Source organism: Mesoplodon mirus (genome assembly GCF_964341445.2).
Source record: "Mesoplodon mirus genome assembly, chromosome: 19".
In the NCBI taxonomy this organism is placed as follows: domain Eukaryota; kingdom Metazoa; phylum Chordata; class Mammalia; order Artiodactyla; family Ziphiidae; genus Mesoplodon; species Mesoplodon mirus.
In genome coordinates, this window is record NC_138995.1 from 52214612 (window position 1) to 52237019 (window position 22408).

General features: G+C 55.7%; 4 protein-coding genes and 1 pseudogene across 10 annotated transcripts in view; 1 reads left to right on the forward strand and 4 right to left on the reverse strand.

Annotated features, from left to right (window-relative positions):
- The window catches only part of CCER2 (coiled-coil glutamate rich protein 2), a 3359-nt gene extending 1338 nt beyond the window's left edge, over positions 1 to 2021 (reverse strand). Inside the window, 2 exon segments of the mRNA XM_082606668.1 lie at positions 26 to 50; positions 111 to 2021. Coding sequence (XP_082462794.1) covers positions 26 to 50; positions 111 to 250 — 165 coding nt within the window. The 5' untranslated portion in view covers positions 251 to 2021.
- A 180-nt stretch (positions 2022 to 2201) lies between these two features.
- On the reverse strand, positions 2202 to 13160 carry SARS2 (seryl-tRNA synthetase 2, mitochondrial). The gene is made up of 16 exons (XM_082607779.1): positions 12800 to 13160; positions 8688 to 8783; positions 7135 to 7164; positions 6403 to 6543; positions 6266 to 6320; positions 5884 to 5947; positions 5533 to 5638; positions 4803 to 4850; positions 4453 to 4561; positions 4092 to 4137; positions 3915 to 4002; positions 3708 to 3817; positions 2942 to 3035; positions 2754 to 2846; positions 2576 to 2641; positions 2202 to 2488 (listed from the first exon to the last, which is right to left on the reverse strand). Exons 1-16 carry the CDS (start codon positions 13064 to 13066, stop codon positions 2345 to 2347), a joined length of 1557 nt encoding a protein of 518 aa, XP_082463905.1. The 5' UTR covers positions 13067 to 13160; the 3' UTR covers positions 2202 to 2344.
- LOC309795487 (large ribosomal subunit protein eL39-like) lies at positions 8791 to 12577 on the reverse strand (annotated as a pseudogene). Its single transcript has 2 exons — positions 12551 to 12577; positions 8791 to 10421 (listed from the first exon to the last, which is right to left on the reverse strand). The product of its transcript is annotated as a large ribosomal subunit protein eL39-like (transcript).
- A 128-nt stretch (positions 13161 to 13288) lies between the features above and the next one.
- Positions 13289 to 16544, forward strand: MRPS12 (mitochondrial ribosomal protein S12). Of its 2 annotated transcripts, none has more exons than XM_082607786.1 (3): positions 13289 to 13374; positions 13679 to 13746; positions 15756 to 16544. In XM_082607786.1, exons 2-3 carry the CDS (start codon positions 13698 to 13700, stop codon positions 16124 to 16126), a joined length of 420 nt encoding a protein of 139 aa, XP_082463912.1. In that variant the 5' UTR covers positions 13289 to 13374; positions 13679 to 13697; the 3' UTR covers positions 16127 to 16544. The 2 variants fall into 2 exon arrangements, with proteins under 2 accessions (XP_082463912.1, XP_082463913.1); XM_082607787.1 differs by having other exon boundaries at positions 13302 to 13370.
- The window catches only part of LOC309795438 (F-box only protein 17), a 28504-nt gene continuing 22581 nt past the window's right edge, over positions 16486 to 22408 (reverse strand). For 2 of the 5 annotated variants that reach the window (XM_082607783.1, XM_082607781.1), the window contains exons 5-8: positions 21930 to 21962; positions 21438 to 21533; positions 20831 to 20966; positions 16486 to 18231 (exon numbers count right to left, since the gene is read on the reverse strand). In XM_082607783.1, the coding sequence (XP_082463909.1) occupies positions 18088 to 18231; positions 20831 to 20966; positions 21438 to 21533; positions 21930 to 21962 (409 nt within the window). In that variant the 3' untranslated portion in view covers positions 16486 to 18087. The remainder of the gene's footprint in view (positions 18232 to 20830; positions 20967 to 21437; positions 21534 to 21929; positions 21963 to 22408) is intronic. The other 3 variants (XM_082607785.1, XM_082607782.1, XM_082607784.1) reach the window with 2 other exon arrangements.

Consider the following 22408-nt stretch of genomic DNA (forward strand, 5'->3'; position numbering starts at 1 on the left):
CAAGTCCTCTCCCAAGCCCCCCTGCCAGGTGCGCCGTCTCCACCTGGAAGCTCAGCCCATGAAAGCTCTAGTCTGGCCCCGCTGGGTGCGCCGTCCCCGCCCCCGGTCACCCGAGTCCCCCGCTCCCCAGGCTGGCCGGGGGGGCGGGGGGGGGTCGCCCTGGTCTCAGGCGCTCACCCGCCCCGAGCAGCAGCGCCCGCAGAGGCGGCAGCAGTAGCAGGAGCGGCACGGGGGGCTCGCGGCGCCGCATGGTGGGGCGTACGGACCAGGGTCCTGGGCACCGTGCGGCCGGGGTGGCAGCTCCTTATAACCCGCGCCCCCAGTGGCCCCCACGGGAGGAAGTGACGTCACCACCACCCGCTCCCCGCCAGAGGGAGGGCAACAGCTGCGGGGCGGAGACCCGTCTGAGACCCTCAATTATTCATGGGGGCCCACTCCCTGCACCCTCCCCTCCAGCTTCCGGCCCCTGAGCTCCAGCGCGGGGCGGGGGGTGGGGGATTCTCTGCCCAGGTAAACAGGGTCTGATGAGCTTAAGGCCCCACTGGGAGGCGGGACCTGGGTTTGAATCCAGAGGCAGCCACTTACAGACCAACCTCAGGCAACTCCTTCCCTTCCTTGGCCCATTTTCTCCTCTGGAAAGTGGGTCTCATAAATCTTCCTCAGAGCTGTATCTGGGCCCCACCTGAGTTCCAGCTCCTCCACTACCAGCTGTGCAGCCCTGGGACAACTGTGAAATAGGGCTGGTGACAACCTACTCCACAGTTTGATGGGGAAGATTAAATAAGTTAATGCACATGTTAGCTTGGGCAGTGCTTGGCACTGCGAACTACACAGGTCCGAGCTTCATCCCAGTCATTTTTATTGAGCGCCCATTACATGCCCAGTCCTCTTCCAGACCCTAGTGCTACAACGATGAATGGGGCTACTAGCAAACTTCCCTGGCCTCTTGGAGCAGACATCTGAGAATGGGGAAACAGACAATACTCAAGGAAGGAGGCTGCGGTGCCTCACAGTACAGCAGCGTAGATGCTGCGTGCTGGGGTTTTTACTTTCGCCAGGCTGGTCAGGGAAGTCCTCTTGGAGGAGGTGACATTTGGGCTAAGGCCTGAGTGACAAAATGCAAGCAATCACACAAGATCTAGGGGGAGAGTAGCCAGGGAGCGGTCTAGCAAGTACAGAGGCCTGAGTTGGGAATAAGTCTGAGAGTGAGAACATCAAGGCAGGTTGCGGGGGGGTGGCCAGAGCACGACAGGGAAGAGGCTGGTTGAAGAGGAAGGTGGGGGGCAGGTCACGTGGGGCCCCGTGGACCATGGTGACCGCTTGTCCTTTCCCCTGAGATGGAGCCACAGGAGGGCTCTGAGCAGGGAGGGATGTGACCCAACGCAGGTGTCCACAGGGTCCCTCTGGCTTTGTGTGGGGGACAGGGAGCAGGAAGATGGCCAAGAGACTGCCGTGACTCTCCAAATGGGAGATATCAGTGGACAGGCCCAGGGAGGGGCCAGGGACGAGAGGGCAAAGGCAGGTTCTGGAAATATTTGGAAGGAGGAGCTGCCAGCGTTTGGTGAAGGACGGGATGTGGATGTGGAGAGGAGAGAAAGTCGAGGATGACTCTCAGGGCTGCGGCCTGAGGAGCTGGGAGAGCAGTTCCAGGTACTGAGACAGGGGCACTTAGGGGAGGAGCGAGTTCTGGCTTCACTGAGTGTGGGCTGCTTCCTGGACCCCACCCGGAGCTGGGGAACGAGGGGCCAGGTTGGACGTGAGGTGCCACTTGTCGCAGAGTCAGGGGAGAGGCCTCGGCATCCTCTCAATTCCCTCAGTGGCCCCCAAGCGACCCTCCACGTGCTCTGGGGATGCTGGACACTTCTGGCGTGGTCCCTGCAGCCACAGACCCCCTGAGGATTCAGCACCTCTGAGCAACAGCCCAACAGCCCAACAGCCCTAGCGAGTTGGCCAGGCCACCTCCCTAACACACAGACCCACAAAGGCCTTTGTTCCGGCCATTTATTGGGGGACTTTGTCTTAAGCACTGAGGGCGGGAAGAAGGAAGGAGGGATGGAGGCCTCCTCTCCCTCTCCTTCCCCCATCCCTAGAGCCTCCAAGTCCCCTTGGAGGAACCACTGCTTCCCAGCGCAGGCTGGGAGCTCCAACGACAACAGGGTCACTGACTGATCCCGAGGAGTAGGGGCATAGGAGTGGTGGACCCTGGAGTCCAGGGGCCCAGGCGGGGAGCTGACATGAGGAAGGCAAATGTCGGGATGGTTCAGGACAACAGGTCCCAGGGGCCCAGCGACCCCCTAAGCTCCAGGAAACAGCGACAACCCTACTGGCCAACAAGGATGAGTCCTCAGCTCGAGGCAGGCTGGCCCGGGAGCCTGGGCTTCTGGGGCTGGTTGGGGCCGATGTACTGGAGAGGCACGTGGGTGGGGGTCGTGATCCGATCGGTGCCGAGGTAGGGCTGGAGGACAGAGGGCACGAGCACCGAGCCGTCCTGGGGAGAGAGCAGGCCTCAGGCCGCTGCCCTGCCAGCTCTGCAGCCTCCGCCTCCCTGTGTGAGATCCTCCCGCGGCCCCCTCACCTTTTGTTGATTGCTCTCCAGGAGCGCAATGAGGAGGCGGGGGACAGCGCAGGCTGTGGCATTCACCTGGGAGAGGGGCACGCTCAGACCCAGCTGCCGGCCGGCCCAGGGAGGGGCTGAGATGGTGGGCCCGGGGTGCCAGGGCACTGGGGAGGGTGGGCGAGGGTGTGTGGCTCACTGTGTGGGCGAACTGCAGCTCCCCGGCCTCCGTCTGGACCATGACGTGGAGGCGGCGGCTCTGGAAGTCCGTGCAGTTGGAAGCACTGGTGACCTGGGCATGGGGTTGGGGTGGGCTGAGAGGATGGGCCGTCGGCGGCAGTGGGGTCCTCTTTCCCACCCTGTGGCCCCGCTGGGCAGGGGGCTCACCTCGCCAAAGCGGCCTCGGCCCGGCATCCAGGCCTCGATGTCAAACTTGCGGTAGGCGGGCAGGCCCAGCTCCTGGGTGGGCATGTCCAGGACCCTGTAGCCCAGGAGAGAGACATGGCAAAGGCCAGTGGGTGAGAGGTGGTGGAGGAGGGGGGCAGGGGCAAGGGGGAGGCGATGGAAGAGGAGGCAGCCAAAAGAGGGAAATGCAAGGGATAAAGGAGAGGACAGTGGCAAAGGGGAAGAGGTGGCCGAGTCTCTGGGCTGTTCACCGTGGCCGTTCTTCCTTCTATAACAGGATCACCCTCAGGTTTTTGTAATGGGTTGCCCAGATAAAAGTCCACACTTCCCAGCTTCTCTTGAAAGCTCCGTGTGACCGACAGGGTGCGAGAGGAGGTGGGGCTTGTGACGTCCAGTCACCCCCTTAAAGGGAAGGGGTGTGCCCTCCCCCCCTGGAGGGTGAAGAGCCATCTTGGACCACCCAGACGAGGCAGCACCCTAGGGATGGGGAGCAACAGGAGGGAAGGGGCCTGGTCTTGGCACTGGAGTGCCCTGCGCAGCTCACGCGGCCATTATGATCCTCTACGGGATTTTATAGATTGATAGGTAGACGGACATCCTATATATAATCGTAACACAGGCAAAAGGGGGCAGAGGGAGAAGAGGTGGTGAGGATTTTCAAGAGGGGGGAGTACCTCGCCAGCCCTTCCCTCCCTCTCCCTCACCCCCACCCTCTGCCACCCACCTCAGCCCCCGCCCCTCCCCGCACCGGAAGTGCAGGCCCAGCTCTGTCAAGATCTCCATCTGAAGGGACAGGAACTCCTCCAGCAGCTGCGAGCTCTGCTCTAGCCCAGGGCCTGTCACCCCAAACATCTCCACCTGGGGCAGGGCGGGGCGCACAGGAGTCAGGAGGCGCTCGGCTGTTGGGCTTGACGGGCTGGGGCGCTGGGCTGTTGCCAGTCCAAGCTATGCCAACCTTGGTGAAGTGGTGCACTCGATACAGCCCCCACGGCTCCTTCCCCGTGTCTGTTTCCGCCCGGTAGCAGGTGCTGGAACAAACCATCCTGGGGCGGGGGAGGCAGGGTAGGTGGGGTCAGGGAGAGGAGAGGGAATGTCACTGGTGGGGACAAGGTCTAAAGGAACTGGGCATCACCTGATTGGCAGGTCCCTGAAGGCCACGGAGTGGTCCATAAAGTAGCCTGGGAGGAGAGGACAGAATGGGTCAGCCAAGGCCACCATCCATCCAGCCGTAGGAAACCTTTGTGAGAATTAGAGAAGGTGTCCCCTCTAGCAGACGCAACCTCAAGTCAGGACGTGTGGCTGGATCCTCACCGTACCACTGTGCAGTAAACAACCTACACAACTGTACATGTAGGCCCTGGGGTCGCTGAGATATCCTGGGCGTGCAGCCATCACCCCCCAGGAGGCTCCTGGCTGTCCCCTTTCGATCCCCTCCTGCTCTGAGGACACTGGAGGTGTCCTCACCCAACTCTTGCCCCCAGGTAGGAACTCACCCGCAAGTCCCACCTCTGCTGTCCCGGCCAGGTTGAGGTCTTCAAAGCGGGAGGGGTCGATGTTGTAAATTTGGGATGGTTTGGCATTTGGTGTCATCCCACAGCCTTCCTGGGGAGGTCAGGCCACAGAGGTTAGGGGACAGGTAACCTGGGTGGCCCCCATTCTCACAACCCCTGTTCCTCCCCTAAAAGCATATGGAATCACCCTGAGCTCCCTGTTATGGCCTGACCCCCTCAACCCAGCCCCAGGGCAGGTTCCTCGGGGGAGTCAGGCTGGTCTCTCCACCTGGAGCCCTCAGAATGGGGCCTGACACACGGCTGGGCGTGGGGAACAGAGGGTCCTCACTCACAAACACAGCTCCTCGGAGAAGGTCTGGCACCGTCATGGGGGTGAAGCCCTGTGAGGGGGAGGGGAGGGGTAAGGAGCACAGCCAGGACCCCCACCAGACCCCAAGCTCATGCCTGAAGAAAAGACGCAGCAGGGTGGGCCAATGGCTCCCCCGTGTCACTCCAAAGTCCATTTCACTTCAGAGGAAATCGAGGCAGGCCTGAGCAGTGGGCTTGGAGCTGGATCCGGGGTCCTGGGCCCGTCACTGGGGCCCCCTCTGCTGGTGCTTCCTGGTTTCCTCACTTGGATATACCACTTAGGTCTGACCATGTCCCTCCCCTGCTGAAAGCCATCTGTGGCTCCCCGGTGCCCTCAGGAAATGTCTGAGTCCCTCACCATGGCCAACATCCCCTGCATTCAGCCCTTGCCGACCCCTCCAGTTTCAACGGATGCTGTATTTCCCCAACACTCCCTGTACACTGCAAGCAGGCAGTGAGGGGCAGTGGTTACAGATGCGGCTCCACACGCTAGCTGGGAGACCCTGGCTAGTTACTCCCTCCTCCATCTTTAAAGGGGATAATAATAGCACTCACCTCATAAAGTTGTCCTAAGAATTAAATATGTCAATAATACATGTAAAGCTCTGAAAACAGTGACTGGAGCAAAGGTCACCCCCTCCTCTCCACACTGAGCCTTCAGAGCTCAGCTTCAATGCCACCCCCTCCAGGCAACCCTCCCATCCAGGCCCATACCCGGTGGATGAGCTTGTTGAGTGTGAAGTTGACCAGGCCGTGCTGCAGGAGGGCCCCAGCCCCGCGCAGGTAATAGGAGCGGTGGCCAGACACGTGGGACAGACGCCTATGAGACAGATGGGCAGACAGGCGGGGGCACGTGGGCCAGGGCTGGTGGGGGAAGAGGGGGACTCGAGCACCCCGGGGCAGAGGCCCAGCTGCCAGGCGGGGGGCCAGGCATCAAACATTCATGCCGGGCAAGGCCCTGGCAGTTCCACATCCCATGCTGAGCCCAATGAGGCGGAGCCGGCAGCCGGCAGCCAGCTGTTGGGTTGGGAGGGCTGGGCGATGGGGGCTGGGAGGGGGGCTCACTTCTGACGGATGATGTCGAGTTTCTCAGCTATTTCCAGGTGGCCCCGGGGTTGGAAGGAGAAAGCTATATATGGATGAAAAGCAATGGGGTAAGAGGGGGAGGAGAGAGAGGGAACAGGGACAGAGAGAAAGAGGATTAGAGAAGAGTGGAAGGAGAGGAGGACAGAGGGAGGGAGAGAAAAGGAGAGAGAGAAAAGAGGGGGGGGAGGAAAAAAGACACATACATGTGTGCGTGTACACACACATGCACATGCACACACACACATACGAGACACGGTGAGAAATGAGAAAGCCCTGGGGCTCTATAGGCTCCAGCCATGGTCCCAGACCCCAGGAGCCCCCGCCCCCAGCCTGGGGTCCCCTGGCCTGGGCTGTGGTCCACCTGGCTTGTCTCCAACCACACGGAGCACTCGGGCCTGGCTTTCATCCCCGACGGGCTGCAGGGAAACAGTGGGTGTCACTGGGAAGGTGGCACTAGGTGGACACCTGGCCTCCCCCACTGCCCAGCGTGAGGCTCACCACGTCTGGGTGCGTTTGGTTGGGCAGCCTCAGCGCCCGCACGTAGAACTGCTCCTCGAGTTGAGCCTCCTTGGGATACAGGAGCATGAGTTGCTTCCGGATCTCCCGGCCACGTGCCCGCAGACTCTGATATTGGGGGTCCTGGGAGTGGGGCAGGCAGGGTCAGCCCAGGAGCGGGTGGGGTCCCTCAACCAGTTTGACCCTGATCCCAGCTAGCACAACCTCTGTGGTGGATGTTTGCTGCTTCTTGTTTTGGCTCAACATCTTGAATTTCCTTTCAGGAACCTCCCCTCACCACTACAGGGCATGTCCACAGGGACATGACTCTGGCCTGGTCTACTAGAACATTCCATCGCTTTGACTATAGTGATTGGCTTAAAGACAGGCACATGACCCAAGACGAACTCATGAGAATCAGCCCCAGGGCTGTGTCTGGAGCTGTCAGGAAAACGGTCCTCTCTGCACCAGACCCTGCCTCCCCTTGCCCCAAGGGGAGAAAACTGGTCAGGCAATAAGAAGGAAGCAGAAGCAAATATGGGCCAGGACCTGGATCCAGCTGTACCTGAAGCCAGTCTTTTTAGTTTCATGAATCAATAGAGCCTCTTGTTGTTATTTTCCTTACTCCTATTTGAGTTATGCTTTCTATCACATACAATGGAGACTTCATGGCTGATAATGGGATCTTTGCTGCCCACCCCTCACCAGGGACAGGATATCAACTCCCTGGAGTACCTGCTGCACTTGACTGTGGTCCTGGTTTACCTGTAGAAAAGAGAAGGAGGGAGTGATTACGTTGATGAAGTTGGGGATGGGGAGGAGGGGTGAAAGGTCAGGGCCAGGGGATCTGAATTCCTTGCTCTGCCAGTGCCTGGCTGGACCCTCCTCCACTCTGTGCCTCAGTTTCTCTGTCAGTAAAGCTGGGAGGAGGCAAGGTAACGTAATAGTAATCATGCCTGCAGCTCCATTTATTGAGTGCTGCCTCATGCCTGGCCATGTGCAGAGGACTCTCATATGATCCTATTTCTTCATCACCCACTCCGTGAGTTTCGCGCATCAATGTGATCCCCATTTCGTAGATGAGAAAACTGAGGCTCGGAATGGTAAAGTCTGTGAGCATGCATTTGGAGGCCTGAGACCAAGGGTCTGTGATACTCTGAACCTTCTGTGGTCCTGAGCACCAGAGGGAATCAGGCAGATCTGGGTCTGAATGTTGGGTGCCTACCAGCTGTGTGCCCTTAGGCAAATCTCTTCCCTTCTCTGAGCCTTGGTATCCTGGTCTGTGAAATGGGCTGATAACAGGAGCTCCTTAGTAGGGCTGTTGCCTGGCTTCCTGAGAAGATCAGCTAGTGCTCACTGAACATGAACTGTGATCAATTTTGCTGTTTTCACTGGCTGCTTGCCTGCGATGCATGTAGCCCAGGGCCTGGCAAGACACAGCAGGTCACTGGGAGATGTAGTTAGGGTTGGGAGAGTGGTGAAAAGCTGCCCGAATGCCTGGGTGCCAATCCCACCTCTCCTGCTTCCTAGCTGTGAGACAGGCACCTTTTAACCTCTTGAGGTCTCGGTTTCCTCAGCCGTAGAACTGGGTTTGTATTGTTCCTGTCTCACAGAGCTGTGACGATTAAGAGTAAGGAAAGCACCTAGAACAGTGCCTGGCAGGCAGCGATGGCTATGTACATGTCTGCCATTATTACAACGATTGTTTTTCTGCCCTCTGTGGCAGATGCTGTTGGCTGTCTAACCCAAGACCATTTGCCCTCCTTCCTCCTTCTAGCCAGAGACCCCTGACTCAGTTCACCCTCCCCTGGGTAGCCTGCAGTTCAGGGAATGTGGGCCCAGCCAAGGTTGCCTCTTGTCATTGCCTGGTGTGGCTGTGGGGTGTCTGGGCCCATGAGACATGAGGGGACTCTGCTGGATGCTTCAGGAAAGGTCTCCCTGCTCTTGGAAAAGGCACTCAAGCCAGAGAAGTCCTGTTTTCTGCCTCTGGCAGAGACATGCCAGGAGACGCTGTACTACGGCAGCCACCTTGGGACCCTGAGGGGGCAACTGAGGTCAAATCTACATGGTGAAATTGCAGGTGGAGAGAGAGGGAAGGAACCTGGGTTAGGGATGCTGGGGAGAGCTGCTAATTCATCAGTCCCAGGGATGCCTGGCCCTGGGTGGCTTGTTGTGTGACATAATGAACGTCCACATCCTTCACGTTCCGTAAATGGGGTTTCCTGTTACCTGCAGCCAGAGGCATCCTACTGCCACGTCCCCACCCCCCCCAGGACCCCCGCGCTCACCAGCAGGGCCCGCACGGCCTCAGCCACGGCCCCCTTCTCCTCTTCCAGCCTCCGGATCTGCTCCCGCTGCAGCCTCAGCTCCTGCCATGTCGAGATCTGGGGGTGGACACAGGAGGGAAAGATGTGAAGCGGCCACTGTCCCCTGCCCCTTCTGGCTGGAGCCTCGCCCCCTCGGCCCCCTGGACCAGCAGTGGGGTGAGGTAGAGACCACTCACTGTCTCCCAGTAGCCATTCTCCCCTCCTTCCCTTCAGTACTTGAACCCCCTGATGTTTAGCCGGGCACGCAGCTGCCCAGAATTAAGACACACTCCCAGCCTCCCGGGCAGCTACATGTGTCTGCAGGCCCAAGACTGACCAAGGGACATGAGTTGAAGTGGTAGGTGTCACTCTTGAGTTGCCTCCTTAAAGATAAGCCCCCATACTGGACTTTCTCACTCCCTTTGGACTGGACGATGGACCCTGAGGAGAGGTGAACAGGACAACCCCCTAAGGGATGCAGAGCAAGAAGATGAAAGGACCTGGGCGCTGGGGGACGTGCAGCTGAGCCGCACTTACCTCTTGCCTCTCACGTGAGAGCAAAACAGCCTCTGTCCTATGGGGCGGCCACGGCAGCTACACCTGCACTCACCAACCCAGGGGGGTCAGGAGGGGCGGGAGAGACCCGCCCCCCCCCAGCTCTCCCTCCTTGGGCACACCTACTCCTGTGGAGTCCCTCTGTGAGCCCAGATCCCCGAGCAAAGCCCTCTGTCCTCTCTGGCTGCAGTTTTCCCTTCTACAAAATGGTGCGAGCAACACTGTCCTACCTCCCTGGAAGGGAGAGGGGAAGCCAGAAGGGGGGAGAGGGAGATCACAGGATGGTTTGTTACCCACTTGGTGGCTCCCCCTGGATGTCTCCTGGACACCTCCCAGCTCACCGTGTGCAAGAGTGACTCTGGGAAAAGTATCTCCCCCACATCTCCTCCTCCTCCTCAGGGACAGCCCCAATAACGCCCACCCTCCACCCCAGCCCCGCAGCCAGGTACCACGTCCTGACCTTTCTGCCTCATGAACACCCGTCAGATCTGTCCTTCCTCATCTCCCCACTCCTGCCCCACCCCAGATCCCATCATCTCCCACCAGAAGCCCTGTGGCAGCCTCCTGGCCTTCAGGCTCACCTTTTCCAATCCAGCCAGAGTTCTTATACAATCCTCTCCTGCCTGAGAGCACCCTTGGCCCCCAGTGCCCCCCGAACAAACTGCATGCCTTGCTACTGCCTGCCAAGCCACACGCCGTATTCCCCTCCATACTTATGCCCTAAGGAAGTGTTTTTCAAGCTTTGGAATGTGATCCGTTTGTGGGTTATAAATTTAACTTAGGGTCTCTAAACCAGCACTTTAGTAAATTGAGGTAAAATATACATAAACCTTACCTTTTTTTTTTTCCAACAAAAGGTTCACATGTTTATTGCTGAGCTATACAGTGAGGAAAGATCAAGAAAAGAGGAGAGAGCATCAAACACAGGCAGCTGTTCCAGACACTAGTGACGTTCTGATAATGTGTGCCACTTCATATGTGAGGCTCCTTATAGGCCCAGCTTGGTCTTCTCCAATGTCTTCTTTTAGAGTTGTACCTGATTTTATTACCAGTTTTCATTCGAATCCATTGGGGAATGGGATGATTCTGCTTTTGTTTCTTGACCAGGAATCGCTTGATCCTGAAAGTCTTGTGAGAAGAAATGGCGAGGAGCAAATCCAACTGCCAAAACTTACCATTTTAGTAATTAAAAAAGTATTTTAAAAAATTTATTTATTTATTTTTGGCTGCATTGGGTCTTCATTGTTGCATGCGGGCTTGCTCTAGTTGCGGTGAGCAGGGGCTACTCTTCGTTGCAGTGCGAGGGCTTCTCATTGTGGTGGCTTCTCGTCGTGGAGCACAGGCTCTAGGTGCATGGGCTTCAGTAGTTGTGGCACATGGGCTCAGTAGTTGTGGCTCGTGGGCTCTAGAGTGCAGGCTCAGTAGTTGTGGCGCACGGTCTTAGTCGCTCCACGGCATGTGGGATCTTCCCAGACCAGGGCTGGAACCCATGTCCCCTGCACTGGCAGGTGGATTCTTAACCACTGTGCCACCAGGGAAGTCCTTTAACCATTTTTTAAGTGTACAGTTCGGGGAGGAGGGATAAATTGGGAGATTGGGACTGACCTATACACACTATATAAAATAGATAACTAATAAGGACACAGGGAACTCCACTCAATATTCTGTAATGACCTATATGGAAAAAAATCCCAAAAAGAGTGGATATATGTATATAACTGATTATATAACTGATTCACTTTGCTGTATAGCCAAAACTAACACAATATTGTAAATCAACTACTCCAATAAGATTTTTTTTTAAAGTGTACAGTTCAGTGGCATTAAGTACATTCATATCATCGTGCTATCATCATAACTACCCACCTCTGGAACTTCTTTACATTCCCAAACTGAAACTCTGTACCCATTAAACTTTCTCCCCTCCTGCCCCTGGCAACCACCATTCTACATTCTGTCTCTGTGAATTTGCTCCAGGTGCCTCTTACAACTGGAATCACACAGTATTTGCCCTTTTGTGACTGGCAGATTTCACTTAGCATAACGTCTTTAAAGTGCATCCATGTTGTACCATGTGTCAGAATTTCCTTCCTTTTTAAGGCTGAATGTTATTCCACTGTATGTATTTACCACATTTTGTTTATCCATTTATCCATCAGTGGACCCTTGGGTTGCTTCCACCTATTGGCTACTGTGACTAACGCAGCTATAAACATGGGCATACAAATATCTGAGTCCTTTCTTTCAGTTCTTTTTGGGTATATATCCAGAAGTGGAATTGCTGGAATACATGGTAATTCTATGTTTAATTTTTTGAGGAACTGCCATATATATATATTTTTAAATTAATTAATTAATTAATTTTAAATTTATTTTTGGCTGCGTTGGGTCTTTCTTGCTGTGCACAGGCTTCCTCTAAGTTGTGGAGAGCGGGGCTACTCTTCCTTGCAGTGCGCGGGCTTCTCATTGCGGTGGCTCCCCTTGTTGCGGTGCTCGGGCTCTAGGCACGCGGGCTTCAGTAGTTGTGGCACACGGGCTCAGTAGTTGTGGCTCGCTGGCTCTAGAGCACAGGCTCAGTAGTTGTGGCACACGGGATTCGTTGTTCCGCAGCATGTGGGATCTTCCTGGACCGGGGCTTGTACCCCTGTCCCCTGCACTGGCAGGAGGATTCTTAACCACTGCGCCACCAGGGAAGTTCCTATTTTTTCTTTTTTAATTAACTTCTCTGAGCCTTAACTTCCCCTCTGATAAAATAGGGGAGATAATGGTACCCACCTCATAAAGTTGCTGTGAAATTTAAATGAGACTCATCTGTATAAAGCACTTAAAATAGGATGGTAGGGGGGTCCAAGAGAGGGCTGGGAGGATTTGGGGTCCTCATCATCCTCAGCACCCCAGCAGGGTCTAGAAATGCGGTGACCCTGGTTCTAGTTCCCCAGCATGTAGTATTATATAAGTGCTAGCTTTATTGTTATTAATAATAATATTCACTGCCTTATTCTCAACACCTGGAACATAACAGGGGCGCTCCCTACATATCTGTTCAAAAGCACATTCATTCATTAAATAACACTATTTAACTGCCTGCTACCTGTGGAGTAGGTGCACAGCTCTACCTCTCATTCTCCAAAGGCAAGAGGCAACCCTCCCCCCACCGCTGATTCACACCCCCCGCCGCTGATTCACATCCTTGTCCCCCATTTTCCTTCGTGGCCTTAGGATAAGCCTGGTATGAGGTCTAAGCACAGAGGACACTGGCAGACAGTAAGTTCCTAACGCAGAGTGGGTACCCAGCACGCTTTATGGGGCAGGAGCATCATGGGTATCTAGACAGTAGGGCCTTAGCACTCTGGCTAACCGGCACGTAGTTAGGTGCCAAGTACAACACGTTGGCTAAACTTGGGAAGGAACTAAAATTCCTGCGATAAGGCCGTCCCCTGCTGGAGAGTTTCTTGGAAGCCCATTTCGTCCGTAAAACGAACAGCCAATAGACAAAGCGGCCCGGCCTCGCAACCACCGGCCGGCGCAAGCGCACTCACGATCGCGGGCAGATCCTCCGAACGCAGTTCCCCCTTGCGGAGCTCCAGGGCGCGCGCGGCCTCTTCCGGGTATGCGCACAGCGGCTCCATGTCCAGCTGAGGGAGCGCGCTGTAGCCCTCACGCGCGTGCTCGTACAGGAGGTTCCGGTCTCGTCTCTCCGTAGCAAAACTACGCCTTGGGCTCTGGTTGCAAACGCAGCCTCCCCGGAGCCGCAGGCCCCGAGCAGCCACCAGAGGCCACAAGCGCCGCACTACGGACGCAGCCATCTTGGAAGGGGGACAAAGAGTCACGCACTCTTCGTCCCGCCCACTACGCGTTTAGACTAATTGCAAAGCAGCTATTCTCGGGACTAGCCAATCAGAGCCTGGAAGGGGTGAGCCCTCTCCCATGCCTCAAGAAAAAAGATCAGCGAGAAGATCAGTTGACCGAGATTGATACTGTCGTTGCCCAATCGTCGTCTGTTCCCCGCCCCTTCAGTGTACGGGAGAGGCAGAACCAGCCAATCCCTGCCGGGATAATCCCCAGACCGTGCTAGAGGCCGGATTCGGCGTGTCTCTGGACCCGGCTAGGGTTGGTAAGGTCGACAGAGTTCTCGGGTGCTCCAAACTTCCCGGGCCTCCCCTCAGTTTCTAGTTTCCTTCTGTTTGTGAGCGGGGGCGGTTGGGAGAGCCTATTCAGAGATCCTATTCAGAGCAAGACTAAATTTACGGAGGGATTTTCTGGTAGCAGCGTTAGGGGTTGTGGTTATACAGTGAGAGGAAATTCCTTAGATTTAACCGGAAGGCTCCGAGAGCGGGATGGGGAGAATTTGGACCCTCCCCAGGCTACGGCCACTTTCCCCTCCTCCTGCTTAATGAGTCTGTTATCCCCTAACACAGGGACGCTGCAGGCGGCGGGATGTCCTGGTCCGGCCTTCTCCGTGGCCTCAGCACGTCCCTAAATCATGGTAAGTGGGGGGCTTGGGCTGCAGAGACGAGGCTGCGTGGGGGTTATTTCCCCTGGGACTTGTGTCCCTCTTCCATAGCCCCGAGGGAATCAGAGTTTTAAATCAGGATTGGATACACTATGGGTTTTGGCGGAGCTGGGGTTGCAAGGGCAAGAGGTAGGAAGTAGCATTTAGGCGCCTGGTGGGTATCAGGAGTTCGGGTCAATTATTTTTTTCAGCAAATAATATTAAATACTTCCCATGGGTGAGACGTCCAAGCAAGACTTTGAAGTCATTCATTCAACTGACGTTTTCTTTTCCTTTTTTTTTTTGGCCGAGCCAGACGGCTTGTAGGATCTTATTTCCCTGATTAGGGATCAAACCCACTCCCCTTGCACCCTTGCAGTGGAAGCGTGGAGTCTCAACCACTGGACCGCCAGGGAAGTCCCCAACTGATGTTTTTCAAGAGCCTGCTACATGCCAGGCACCGAGAGGGACACTTTATTTATGAACCTATTTCTTCCACAAACATCAGTTGATTCTCCTGGGCCATGCCCTTATGAGAAATATTCCACTCAGTCACTGCAGACCTTTATTCACCAAGGGTCACAGGACTGGACAAGACAGATCTGTCCCCTGCTTGGGGAATCTGGGCTGGCTTGACATGCATATTTCATGGAAGCCTCTCACACACGGTGCTCAGCAGGGAGGCCTGACTGTGGTGCCCACCATACAGATGAGGACACTGAGGCACTGAGAGGTGAACAGTCTTGCTCAAGGGCAGACCAGTCAGAAGAGACTTCTAGGAATGTCTCATCCTCTCTGAGGATTCTGCTGTAACTTGAGACATACGGACCCATGGAAATGGACTGTAGGGCCAGGACCTGCCCTGAATCTGGAGGGGAGTGTGACGTTTGGGTGTGAGAGGGCATTCGTGCTAGTGACACAGAGAGAGGATGCACCTCACAGCTCTGGCCTGGGAGCTCCAAGAGGACATGGTCCAGGGTTGTCTCAGTCACCACTGTGTCTCCGTTATTGATTGGGGCCAAGACACAGTAGGTGCTCAATGAATGTTTGTTGAAGAGAATCCAGTTGTTGGAGTCGTTTTATGTCCTATTTCCTGTCTGTGAGCACATCCTGTCATCGACCTTAGAACCACATTCCTGCCCTTTTCCCCCACCTGCCTTTCCTCTCACTGCACTGCAGCCACACTGCCCTCCTTTCTATTGATGTGTTTGTGGACACGGGCTGAGGCTGGAGCAGGGATAACGAGGGGGCAAGTGAGGAGATGAGGTCAGAGAAAAAGCTCGCAGACCATGTGGGGCCTCGTGGTGGGGCCTCGTGGGCCCCCAGGGGGGAATTTGGCTCTTACCCTCACTGAGATGGAGCCACAAGAGGGCTCTGAGCAGGGGAGGGATGTGATCTGACCCAGGTGTCCATAGGGTCCCTGTGGCTTCGAGTGGGGAGTCGGGAGACCTGGGAGGAGGAGGAAGGAGGACAGGACAGTCCAGTGGGAGTTGGGGGTGGACAGGACCAGGGTGGATGCCATGGGGGAGGGAGAAAAGGGATTCTGATCAGTTGTGAAGGTTCAGTTGACAGGATCTGCTCACCGGGATAGGAGTGGGTGTGACGGGAGGAGGAGGAGTGACACCTCCCAGGGATACCCCGTAGGGTCGCTGTGGAGCAGCATGAATTAATGTAGGTATGATGCATAGAACAGTACAGGACACAGTGGGAGCCTGTTTGCGTTTACTGTTGTTTAAACAGCATTAAAATTAATGTCTTCTTTGCAGAATAAAATGAGTTAATTCATAGAAAATGCTTAAAATAGAACCTGACACGTGGTGGTTACTCCATAAACGTTATATTACTCTCAGCCGTGAGTACCCCTAGCCGTACACAAATGCAGCCTGGCGAAGTGCTTGGAACGGTGCCGAGAACACCAGAGCGGAGTGGCTGATGCTACTATCTGTTCGCTGGGATAATAACCGCCGCCCCCACCCTCGGCCCTCCCTGTTGTGTCTCTCCAGGCCTAGCCCTGGCCCCGCGGCCTTGGGCCACGCGTCCCATGGCCACCCTGAACCAGATGCACCGCCGGGGGCCTCCGAAGCATCCGCCTCCGAAAGTGGGCCCCATGGAGGGCCGGCCACAGCTGAAAGGCGTGGTCCTGCGCACGTTCATCCGCAAGCCCAAGAAGCCCAACTCGGCCAACCGCAAATGCTGCCGCGTGCGGCTCAGCACCGGTCGGGAGGTCGTCTGCTTCATCCCCGGAGAGGGCCACAGCCTGCAGGAGCACCACGTCGTGCTCGTGCAGGGCGGCCGCACGCAGGACCTGCCCGGCGTCAAGCTCACCATCGTGCGGGGCAAGTATGACTGTGGCCACGTGCAGAAGAAGAAGTGACTCCCTCCCCACCTCCCCCGGGACACGGCGGCTCGGGGCCCCTGCAGTGTCCTTGGGAAGGTAGTACAACTCTAGAAGTAGCTGGTCGTGGTTCAAAGCCTGGCCGCCTCTTCCATCAGGACCACCCTTAACCCATACCGGTCCTGGGTGTGAACCAGAAAAAAGGCGCCCCCCTCCCGACACCCTTGGTTTCCACGTTGGCGCCAGGGACCTCTTCTGCTGGGACAAGACACTGTAGTGCCATCTACTGGGAAGGGGTTGCAATAAACACAGAGACATGCGCCCCCCCGCCCCCGTGGTATTTGCCCTCTGTGTGGTCTTGGGCACTGATTTCCTCCTGCAGAAAAAAATAGCTCCACTTTCAGTATCGCCTTTGTTGGGTTTGGTGAAGATTAAACTGGGTGCTTTATATGTATAACACATGCGATGGCCACTCTGTTTTAAACTTTGGAGTTAGTGGGCAGCACTGAGGCCCAGTTCCCCTTCCTGCAGGCTGAGGGCCTGGGCACGAAAGCCCTGCTGTCAAGCTCCCTCATCTGAAGAGTGGCAGTAATTGTAATGTTGGCCACGAAGGGGTGTTGCCAGGATTAGTGGTGTGTGCTGCTCTTCTGTTATTCTCAGACTCACACACACCTGGGTTCAGATCCTGCCTCCCCCTCTTCCTTGTTCTGTGACTCCGGGTATATTTGCTTCCCCCCTCTGGCTTCAGTTTCCTCCCTTGGAGAATGGCACTGAGAGTGACGGCTGACCTCACCCGATCACGTGCTTGGCCGTGTTAGGTTTTAAAATTCGGGAGCTGAGCTTGTATCATCAGGCTTTGGAGCCCAAGGTCTGGCCTAAGTCCGGCTTCCCCTGTTTCCTGGCCAGGTGACGCCGGGCAGGCCTTTTAAACTCTGAGTCCGTTTCTGTCTGGACTAAATGGCAGTGATGACAGTGCCTCCGTGAGAGCTGCTGGGAGAACAGCTGAGATCGGGCACAGGAGCTGTTGGGTGAGCCCTTGTAGCCCATCTCTGGGTCCTCGAAGCCCACCTCTGTTTATTGCATGGCACTTAGCACACCTGAAGTTCTCACGATTGGAAACATCCCACAAGGCCTTTTAGGATCGGAGCTAGGGGCAAACAACTGCATCGATTACAGACAAAAATCCCCCATCACCTCATGCTTAGCGCCGATTTTATTGAGCGAGCTTGTTGGCTGCGCTCAGGGAAAGGAGAGCTTTCCTTCACAGCACGCCTTGCTCCTAGGGTCCATCTCCAAGCGGGCTCAAGTGTGGAGAAAAGGAGGCTGTCGCCTGACAGGAGGTGAGGGGCCCCTGAGGCAGGGGCAGGAGGTGGGGGTGGAGGATACAGTTTGGGGGTCGGCGCAGAACTGGCCTCAGAAATTCTGAAAGAAATGGCACCAGTCTGGCCCAGAGGGGAGGTGCTGATGGGCGTGGTGCTGGAGGAGGTTGCACGGGCCCCACTGCTGAATCCCAGAGACTCCCCAAAACAACAGGAAGAGTTCCCTTTGAGGCTGCTGTTGGTCCCCTCAAGGACCTCTGCTCCCTGCCAGCAATCACCTTGCCCCAAAAGAGTCCTTGTCCAAGATTGTCAGCAGCTTTCCTCTATTTGAAATCCTGGTTTGGCCTTTGTTTTTTGGCTCTGTCAACTGATATCCACACATGTGAGAAAAAAATTTGCAAGTAAACTACAGGTCTCTGAGTTACTCTTTGACACTCCCCCTGGGAAGCTGGGGAAGCAAGTGACCAGCCTGATTGGATCCCTGGTTTCTCGAATAGCATGGGGGCCACCACGCTGAAGCAGCAGCAAGTGGGGTTCACTGGAAACATTCCGGGAACAGGCTACACGGGACCCCCACTGTCCCCGGGCATCCTCCGGCTCCTGGCTGCAGAGCCGACCTTGATTGACGACGGTGTCTGGCAGATGGCAGTCTGTCCCGGAAGGCTGGATCAGGCTGGTTAGCTAGGACAGGCGGATCCTGACCCTCACGCTGGAATGGGTCACGAGGGCACCATAGTGCCCCACCCAGGAACGCGTGTCTCTTCCATACTGCTCAAAAGACACATAGCGGATGCCCTTGCCAAAGTTGGTAAAGACGTGGGAGACCTGTGCAGGGAAGGAGAGTGAGGAAGTGAGGCTCCATGGACTTCTCTTCCTCCGTAACCTCAACAGATATTCCCCAACACCAAGTAGGTACCTGGCCCTGCTCCAGGCGCTGGGGATATAGCCGTGAAGAAAGCAGCCAAAAGATCGTATCCTGGCGAAGCTGAGAGTCTAGACTGATGCTGAAGACAGATGGGGGAAAGGACGGAGGAAATACTGCAGGAGGGTGGGATTGTAAAGCAAGGGCCCCAATGAGATGACAGAGACCTGATGGGGCGGGGGAGCCAAGTGGGGATCTGGAGTGTTCCAGACAGAGGAACAGTCAGTGCAAAGGCCCTGAGGTGGCAGTGTGCCTGGAGCAGAGTGAGGGGAGAAGTAAGAGATGGGGTCAGGGAGGTAGCGGGCAGATCGTGGGGCCTTTGAGATCGGCCACGGAAGGACTTTGGCTTCTGGCTTTTTTTTTTTTTTTTTTTTTGGCCACGCCACTCGGCATGTGGGATCTTGGTTCCCCTAACCAGGGATTGAACCTGCGTCCCCTGCAGTGGAAGCGTGGAGTCTTAACCACTGGACTGCCAGGGAAGTCCCTGGCTTCTGGCTTTTTTGTTGTTGTTTTGGGGTTTTTTTTGTTTTTTGTTGTTTTTTTTTTTTGCGGTACGCGGGCCTCTCACTATTGTGGCCTCTTCCGTTGCGGAGCACAGGCTCCGGACGCACAGGCTCAGCAGCCATGGCTCACGGGCCTAGCCGCTCCATGGCATGTGGGATCTTCCCGGACCGGAGCACGAACCCGTGTACCCTGCATCGGCAGGCGGACTCTCAACCACTGCACCACCAGGGAAGCCCGCTTCTGGCTTTTTAATCTTCTTTAATTTTTTAAATTGAGCTAAAATTCACCTAACATAAAATGTACCATTTAAAATTGTACAATTCAGTGGTTTTTTTGTTTGTGTGTGTGTGTGTATTCGTAATGTTATGCAATCATCACCACTATCTAATTCTGGAACATTTTCATCACCCCAGGAAAAAAACCTCGAATCCATTAGCTGTCACTTCCAATTCCTCCCTCCCCCTATCCTCTGGCAACCACTAATCTATCTGCTATCTGTCTCTATGGCTTTACTTATTCTGGAAATTTCATATAAATGCAGTCATACAATATGTGGCCTTTTGTGTCTGGCCTTTCACCCAGCACAGTTTCCAAGGCTCACCCATGCTGAAGTGTGAATCTGTACTTCATTCCTTTTTATAGCTGCACGACAGGATGTTGGCTTTTGCTCTGAGATGTAGCCATGGAAGGGTTACAAGCAGGTGAGATCCGTGGTCTGACTCACCTTTTTTTTTTTTTTTTTTTTGCGGTACGCGGGCCTCTCACTGCTGTGGCCTCTCCCATTGCGGAGCACAGGCTCCGGACGCGCAGGCCCAACGGCCACGGCTCACGGGCCCAGCCGCTCCGTGGCATGTGGGATCTTCCCGGACCGGGGCACGAACCCACGTCCCCTGCATCGGCAGGCGGACTCTCAACCACTGCGCCACCAGGGAAGCCCATAAATTTATTTTTTAAAAAAGGTGAGTCAGGGCTTCCCTGGTGGCGCAGTGGTTGAGAGTCCGCCTGCCGATGCAGGGGACGTGGGTTCGTGCCCCGGTCCGGGAAGATCCCACATGCCACGGAGCGGCTGGGCCCGTGAGCCGTGGCCGTTGGGCCTGCGCGTCCGGAGCCTGTGCTCCGCAATGGGAGAGGCCACAGCAGTGAGAGGCCCGCGTACCGCAAAAAAAATAATAATAATAAAATAAAAATAAATTTATTTATTATTTTTGGCTGTGTTGGGTCTTCGTTGCTGCACGCGGGCTTTCTCTAGTAGCGGCGAGCGAGGGCTACTCTTTGTTGCAGTACTCGGGCTTCTCATTGCAGTGGCTTCTCTTACTGCGGAGCATGGGCTTTAGGTGCGCGGGCTCTAGACTGCAGGCTCAGTAGTTGTGGTGCACGGGCTTAGTTGCTCCACGGCATGTGGGATCTTCCCAGACCAGGGCTCGGACCTGTGTCCCCTGCATTGGCAGGCGGATTCTTAACCACTGTGCCACCAGGGAAGCCCCTGACTCACTTTTTAATAGGAGCTTTCTGGATGCTGAGTCTGTGTGTTGGGTTGGGGGTGGGTGGGAAGAGATCAGGAATGGAAACCAAAAGACCACCTAAAAGGTTACTTTGATAAGTGAGGTATGATGACCATGACAGTTTAGGCTCAGGAGCCAGCCTGGGGTTGAATCAGGCCCTGCACGCTTTAGGGTGACTTCGGGCCAGTCACCTAACCTCCCATGCCTCAGTTTCCCCAACTCTAGAATGGGGATGGAGCAAGGACTTTGGTTCACTGCTGCATTTCTAGCAACTAGAGCATGGCAGGCACACAGGAGGTGCTCAAAAATGTCTGTTGAACAACGAGGCCATTGTGCTAATGAAATGAATTAATGGGTGAAACTCTTGGGCAGGCCTGTAATAAGGGTTCAATGATTGTTAGCTGTTGTTATAGATACCCAGCAGTGCTGAGAGCAGAATTTGAGCAGGGTGAGAGGTGGGTGTGCCTTTGGGTCAGGGAAGGTAGTCTGGACCCACCTGTCGGCAGCCTCTTTCAGTCCACTGAAGGACCGGGTTGGGTGATGCCGAGAACTTGACCACTTCGTTTTCATACACGTCCAGGAGGCGGACCCGGAGCCGGTAGATGCAGCCGCAGTTCTCCCGGGCACCCCACCTGCCGGGTGGCAGTGAGCCTTGATAGCCTCACCACCCGCTCAGGTCTCGGGGTTGGGGAGGGCGACTGAGGTCTGGCCTCCCTGCACTTTGATGAGGTCAGGCCTGGGAACCTAGGGGGAGGAGCCTAGGTGCCCCTGGGGTGGAGCCAGGGCCTGGGGGAAGAGCCTGGGTGCTCCTGGGGGCAGATTCAGGAGGCTTTGGGTCAGGTGTATATGGAGGGGGGTGGGGAGGTAATGGTGTTCTGGGGAGGAACCACAGCCTTGGGGAGGAGCTTGAGGGTGTAGGAAGCTGGGGGCTCTGGGCTCACCAAAGCTCAGCGCCCCCCGGCTCTGCTACTATGAGAGCATCACTTGCCCTCCGTCAGCCTCACTGTGAAAGGGGCACAGTAGCAGTGCCAGCCCGTGGGGTTGATGGGCTGTGAAACGACCCCCTTCAGAACTGCTGCCACCACGGGGGGTTCTCCACTCACCAGTCGGCCACACAGATCTCGATCTGGGAGCTGTCGAGCAGCTCCTGCCACACACCCTCCATCACCAAGTCCACAAGCTGCCTCTTGAAGCACCATCTAGGAAGGGGGGATGATAGGATGGGTGGGGGGGTAGAGAGTCCCATCATTCAAGTCAGCCCAGAAATCACCTCCTCCCAGAAATCACCTCCTCCCAGAAGCCTCCCCTGACTACCCTGTCTAAAGCAGCCCATCAGGGTTGCTCTACCAGACTAGATGTATGATGGGCTGTGCAACCCCACTGGCCTCTCAGATCCCCTCCACCCTTCACTCTGCTGCGGACTCCAGGGGGCTGACTGTATGCAGGCCTGCCCCTAATGTTTGTGGGGACCAGGACATGAATACAAATGGAGGCCCACATACTAGACATCTGAGCAGAGAATTCTGGGGTCTCCTCAAGCACCAAGAGGCCCATGGTCTAAGGCTGTGTTGCCTGTATGGAAGGGTCTCCCTTACCCTCTACTTCCTGTTGGGTCAGCCAATGGGAAGCTCCAGCAGCAGATAGAAGGGAGAAGAGAGTGAAATCAGGGTATTTATTCTCCTGGCTCCCTCCGAAGGGATCATCGTGGGACTGTTGTATTTCTCAACGAAAGGGCCCTCTCCACAGTGCCCTCTCCTCCCAGCCTTCTCTGTCTTCATGTTTCGGTAATTGCTTCCTCCCCTTACCCCTGCCAGGCCTAGGGGTGGTAAGGTCCCTTCCCCCCACTGTTACTAGCCTAGAGTCCTGTAGTATCTCTTGTGTTCTGCCTGCACCTTTGTAAACAGTCCTTCTCCTCGAATTTCAATGTGCCATAATAAGAGAAATAGTGATTTATCAGAAGAACGGATAAATTGACCAGAACTGAACAGAGTGCTCAAGGACAGACCTAGGTTTGTATGGGAACTTCATAAATGATAGAGGTGGCACCGCCATTCCATGGGGGAAGGGAAGGATT

Excerpts from the sequence above, each read along its gene's own strand:
- SARS2 (XM_082607779.1), bottom strand. The coding sequence starts at position 13,066 with ATGGCTGCGTCCGTAGTGCGGCGCTTGTGGCCTCTGGTGGCTGCTCGG. Across the intron at positions 7,165-8,687 it reads AGGCCGTGCGGGCCCTGCTG|GTAAACCAGGACCACAGTCA; the intron begins GTGAGCGCGGGG and ends TCTTTTCTACAG. Across the intron at positions 5,639-5,883 it reads CTCGACATCATCCGTCAGAA|GCGTCTGTCCCACGTGTCTG; the intron begins GTGAGCCCCCCT and ends TCTGTCTCATAG.
- MRPS12 (XM_082607786.1), top strand. The coding sequence starts at position 13,698 with ATGTCCTGGTCCGGCCTTCTCCGTGGCCTCAGCACGTCCCTAAATCAT. Across the intron at positions 13,747-15,755 it reads CAGCACGTCCCTAAATCATG|GCCTAGCCCTGGCCCCGCGG; the intron begins GTAAGTGGGGGG and ends GTGTCTCTCCAG.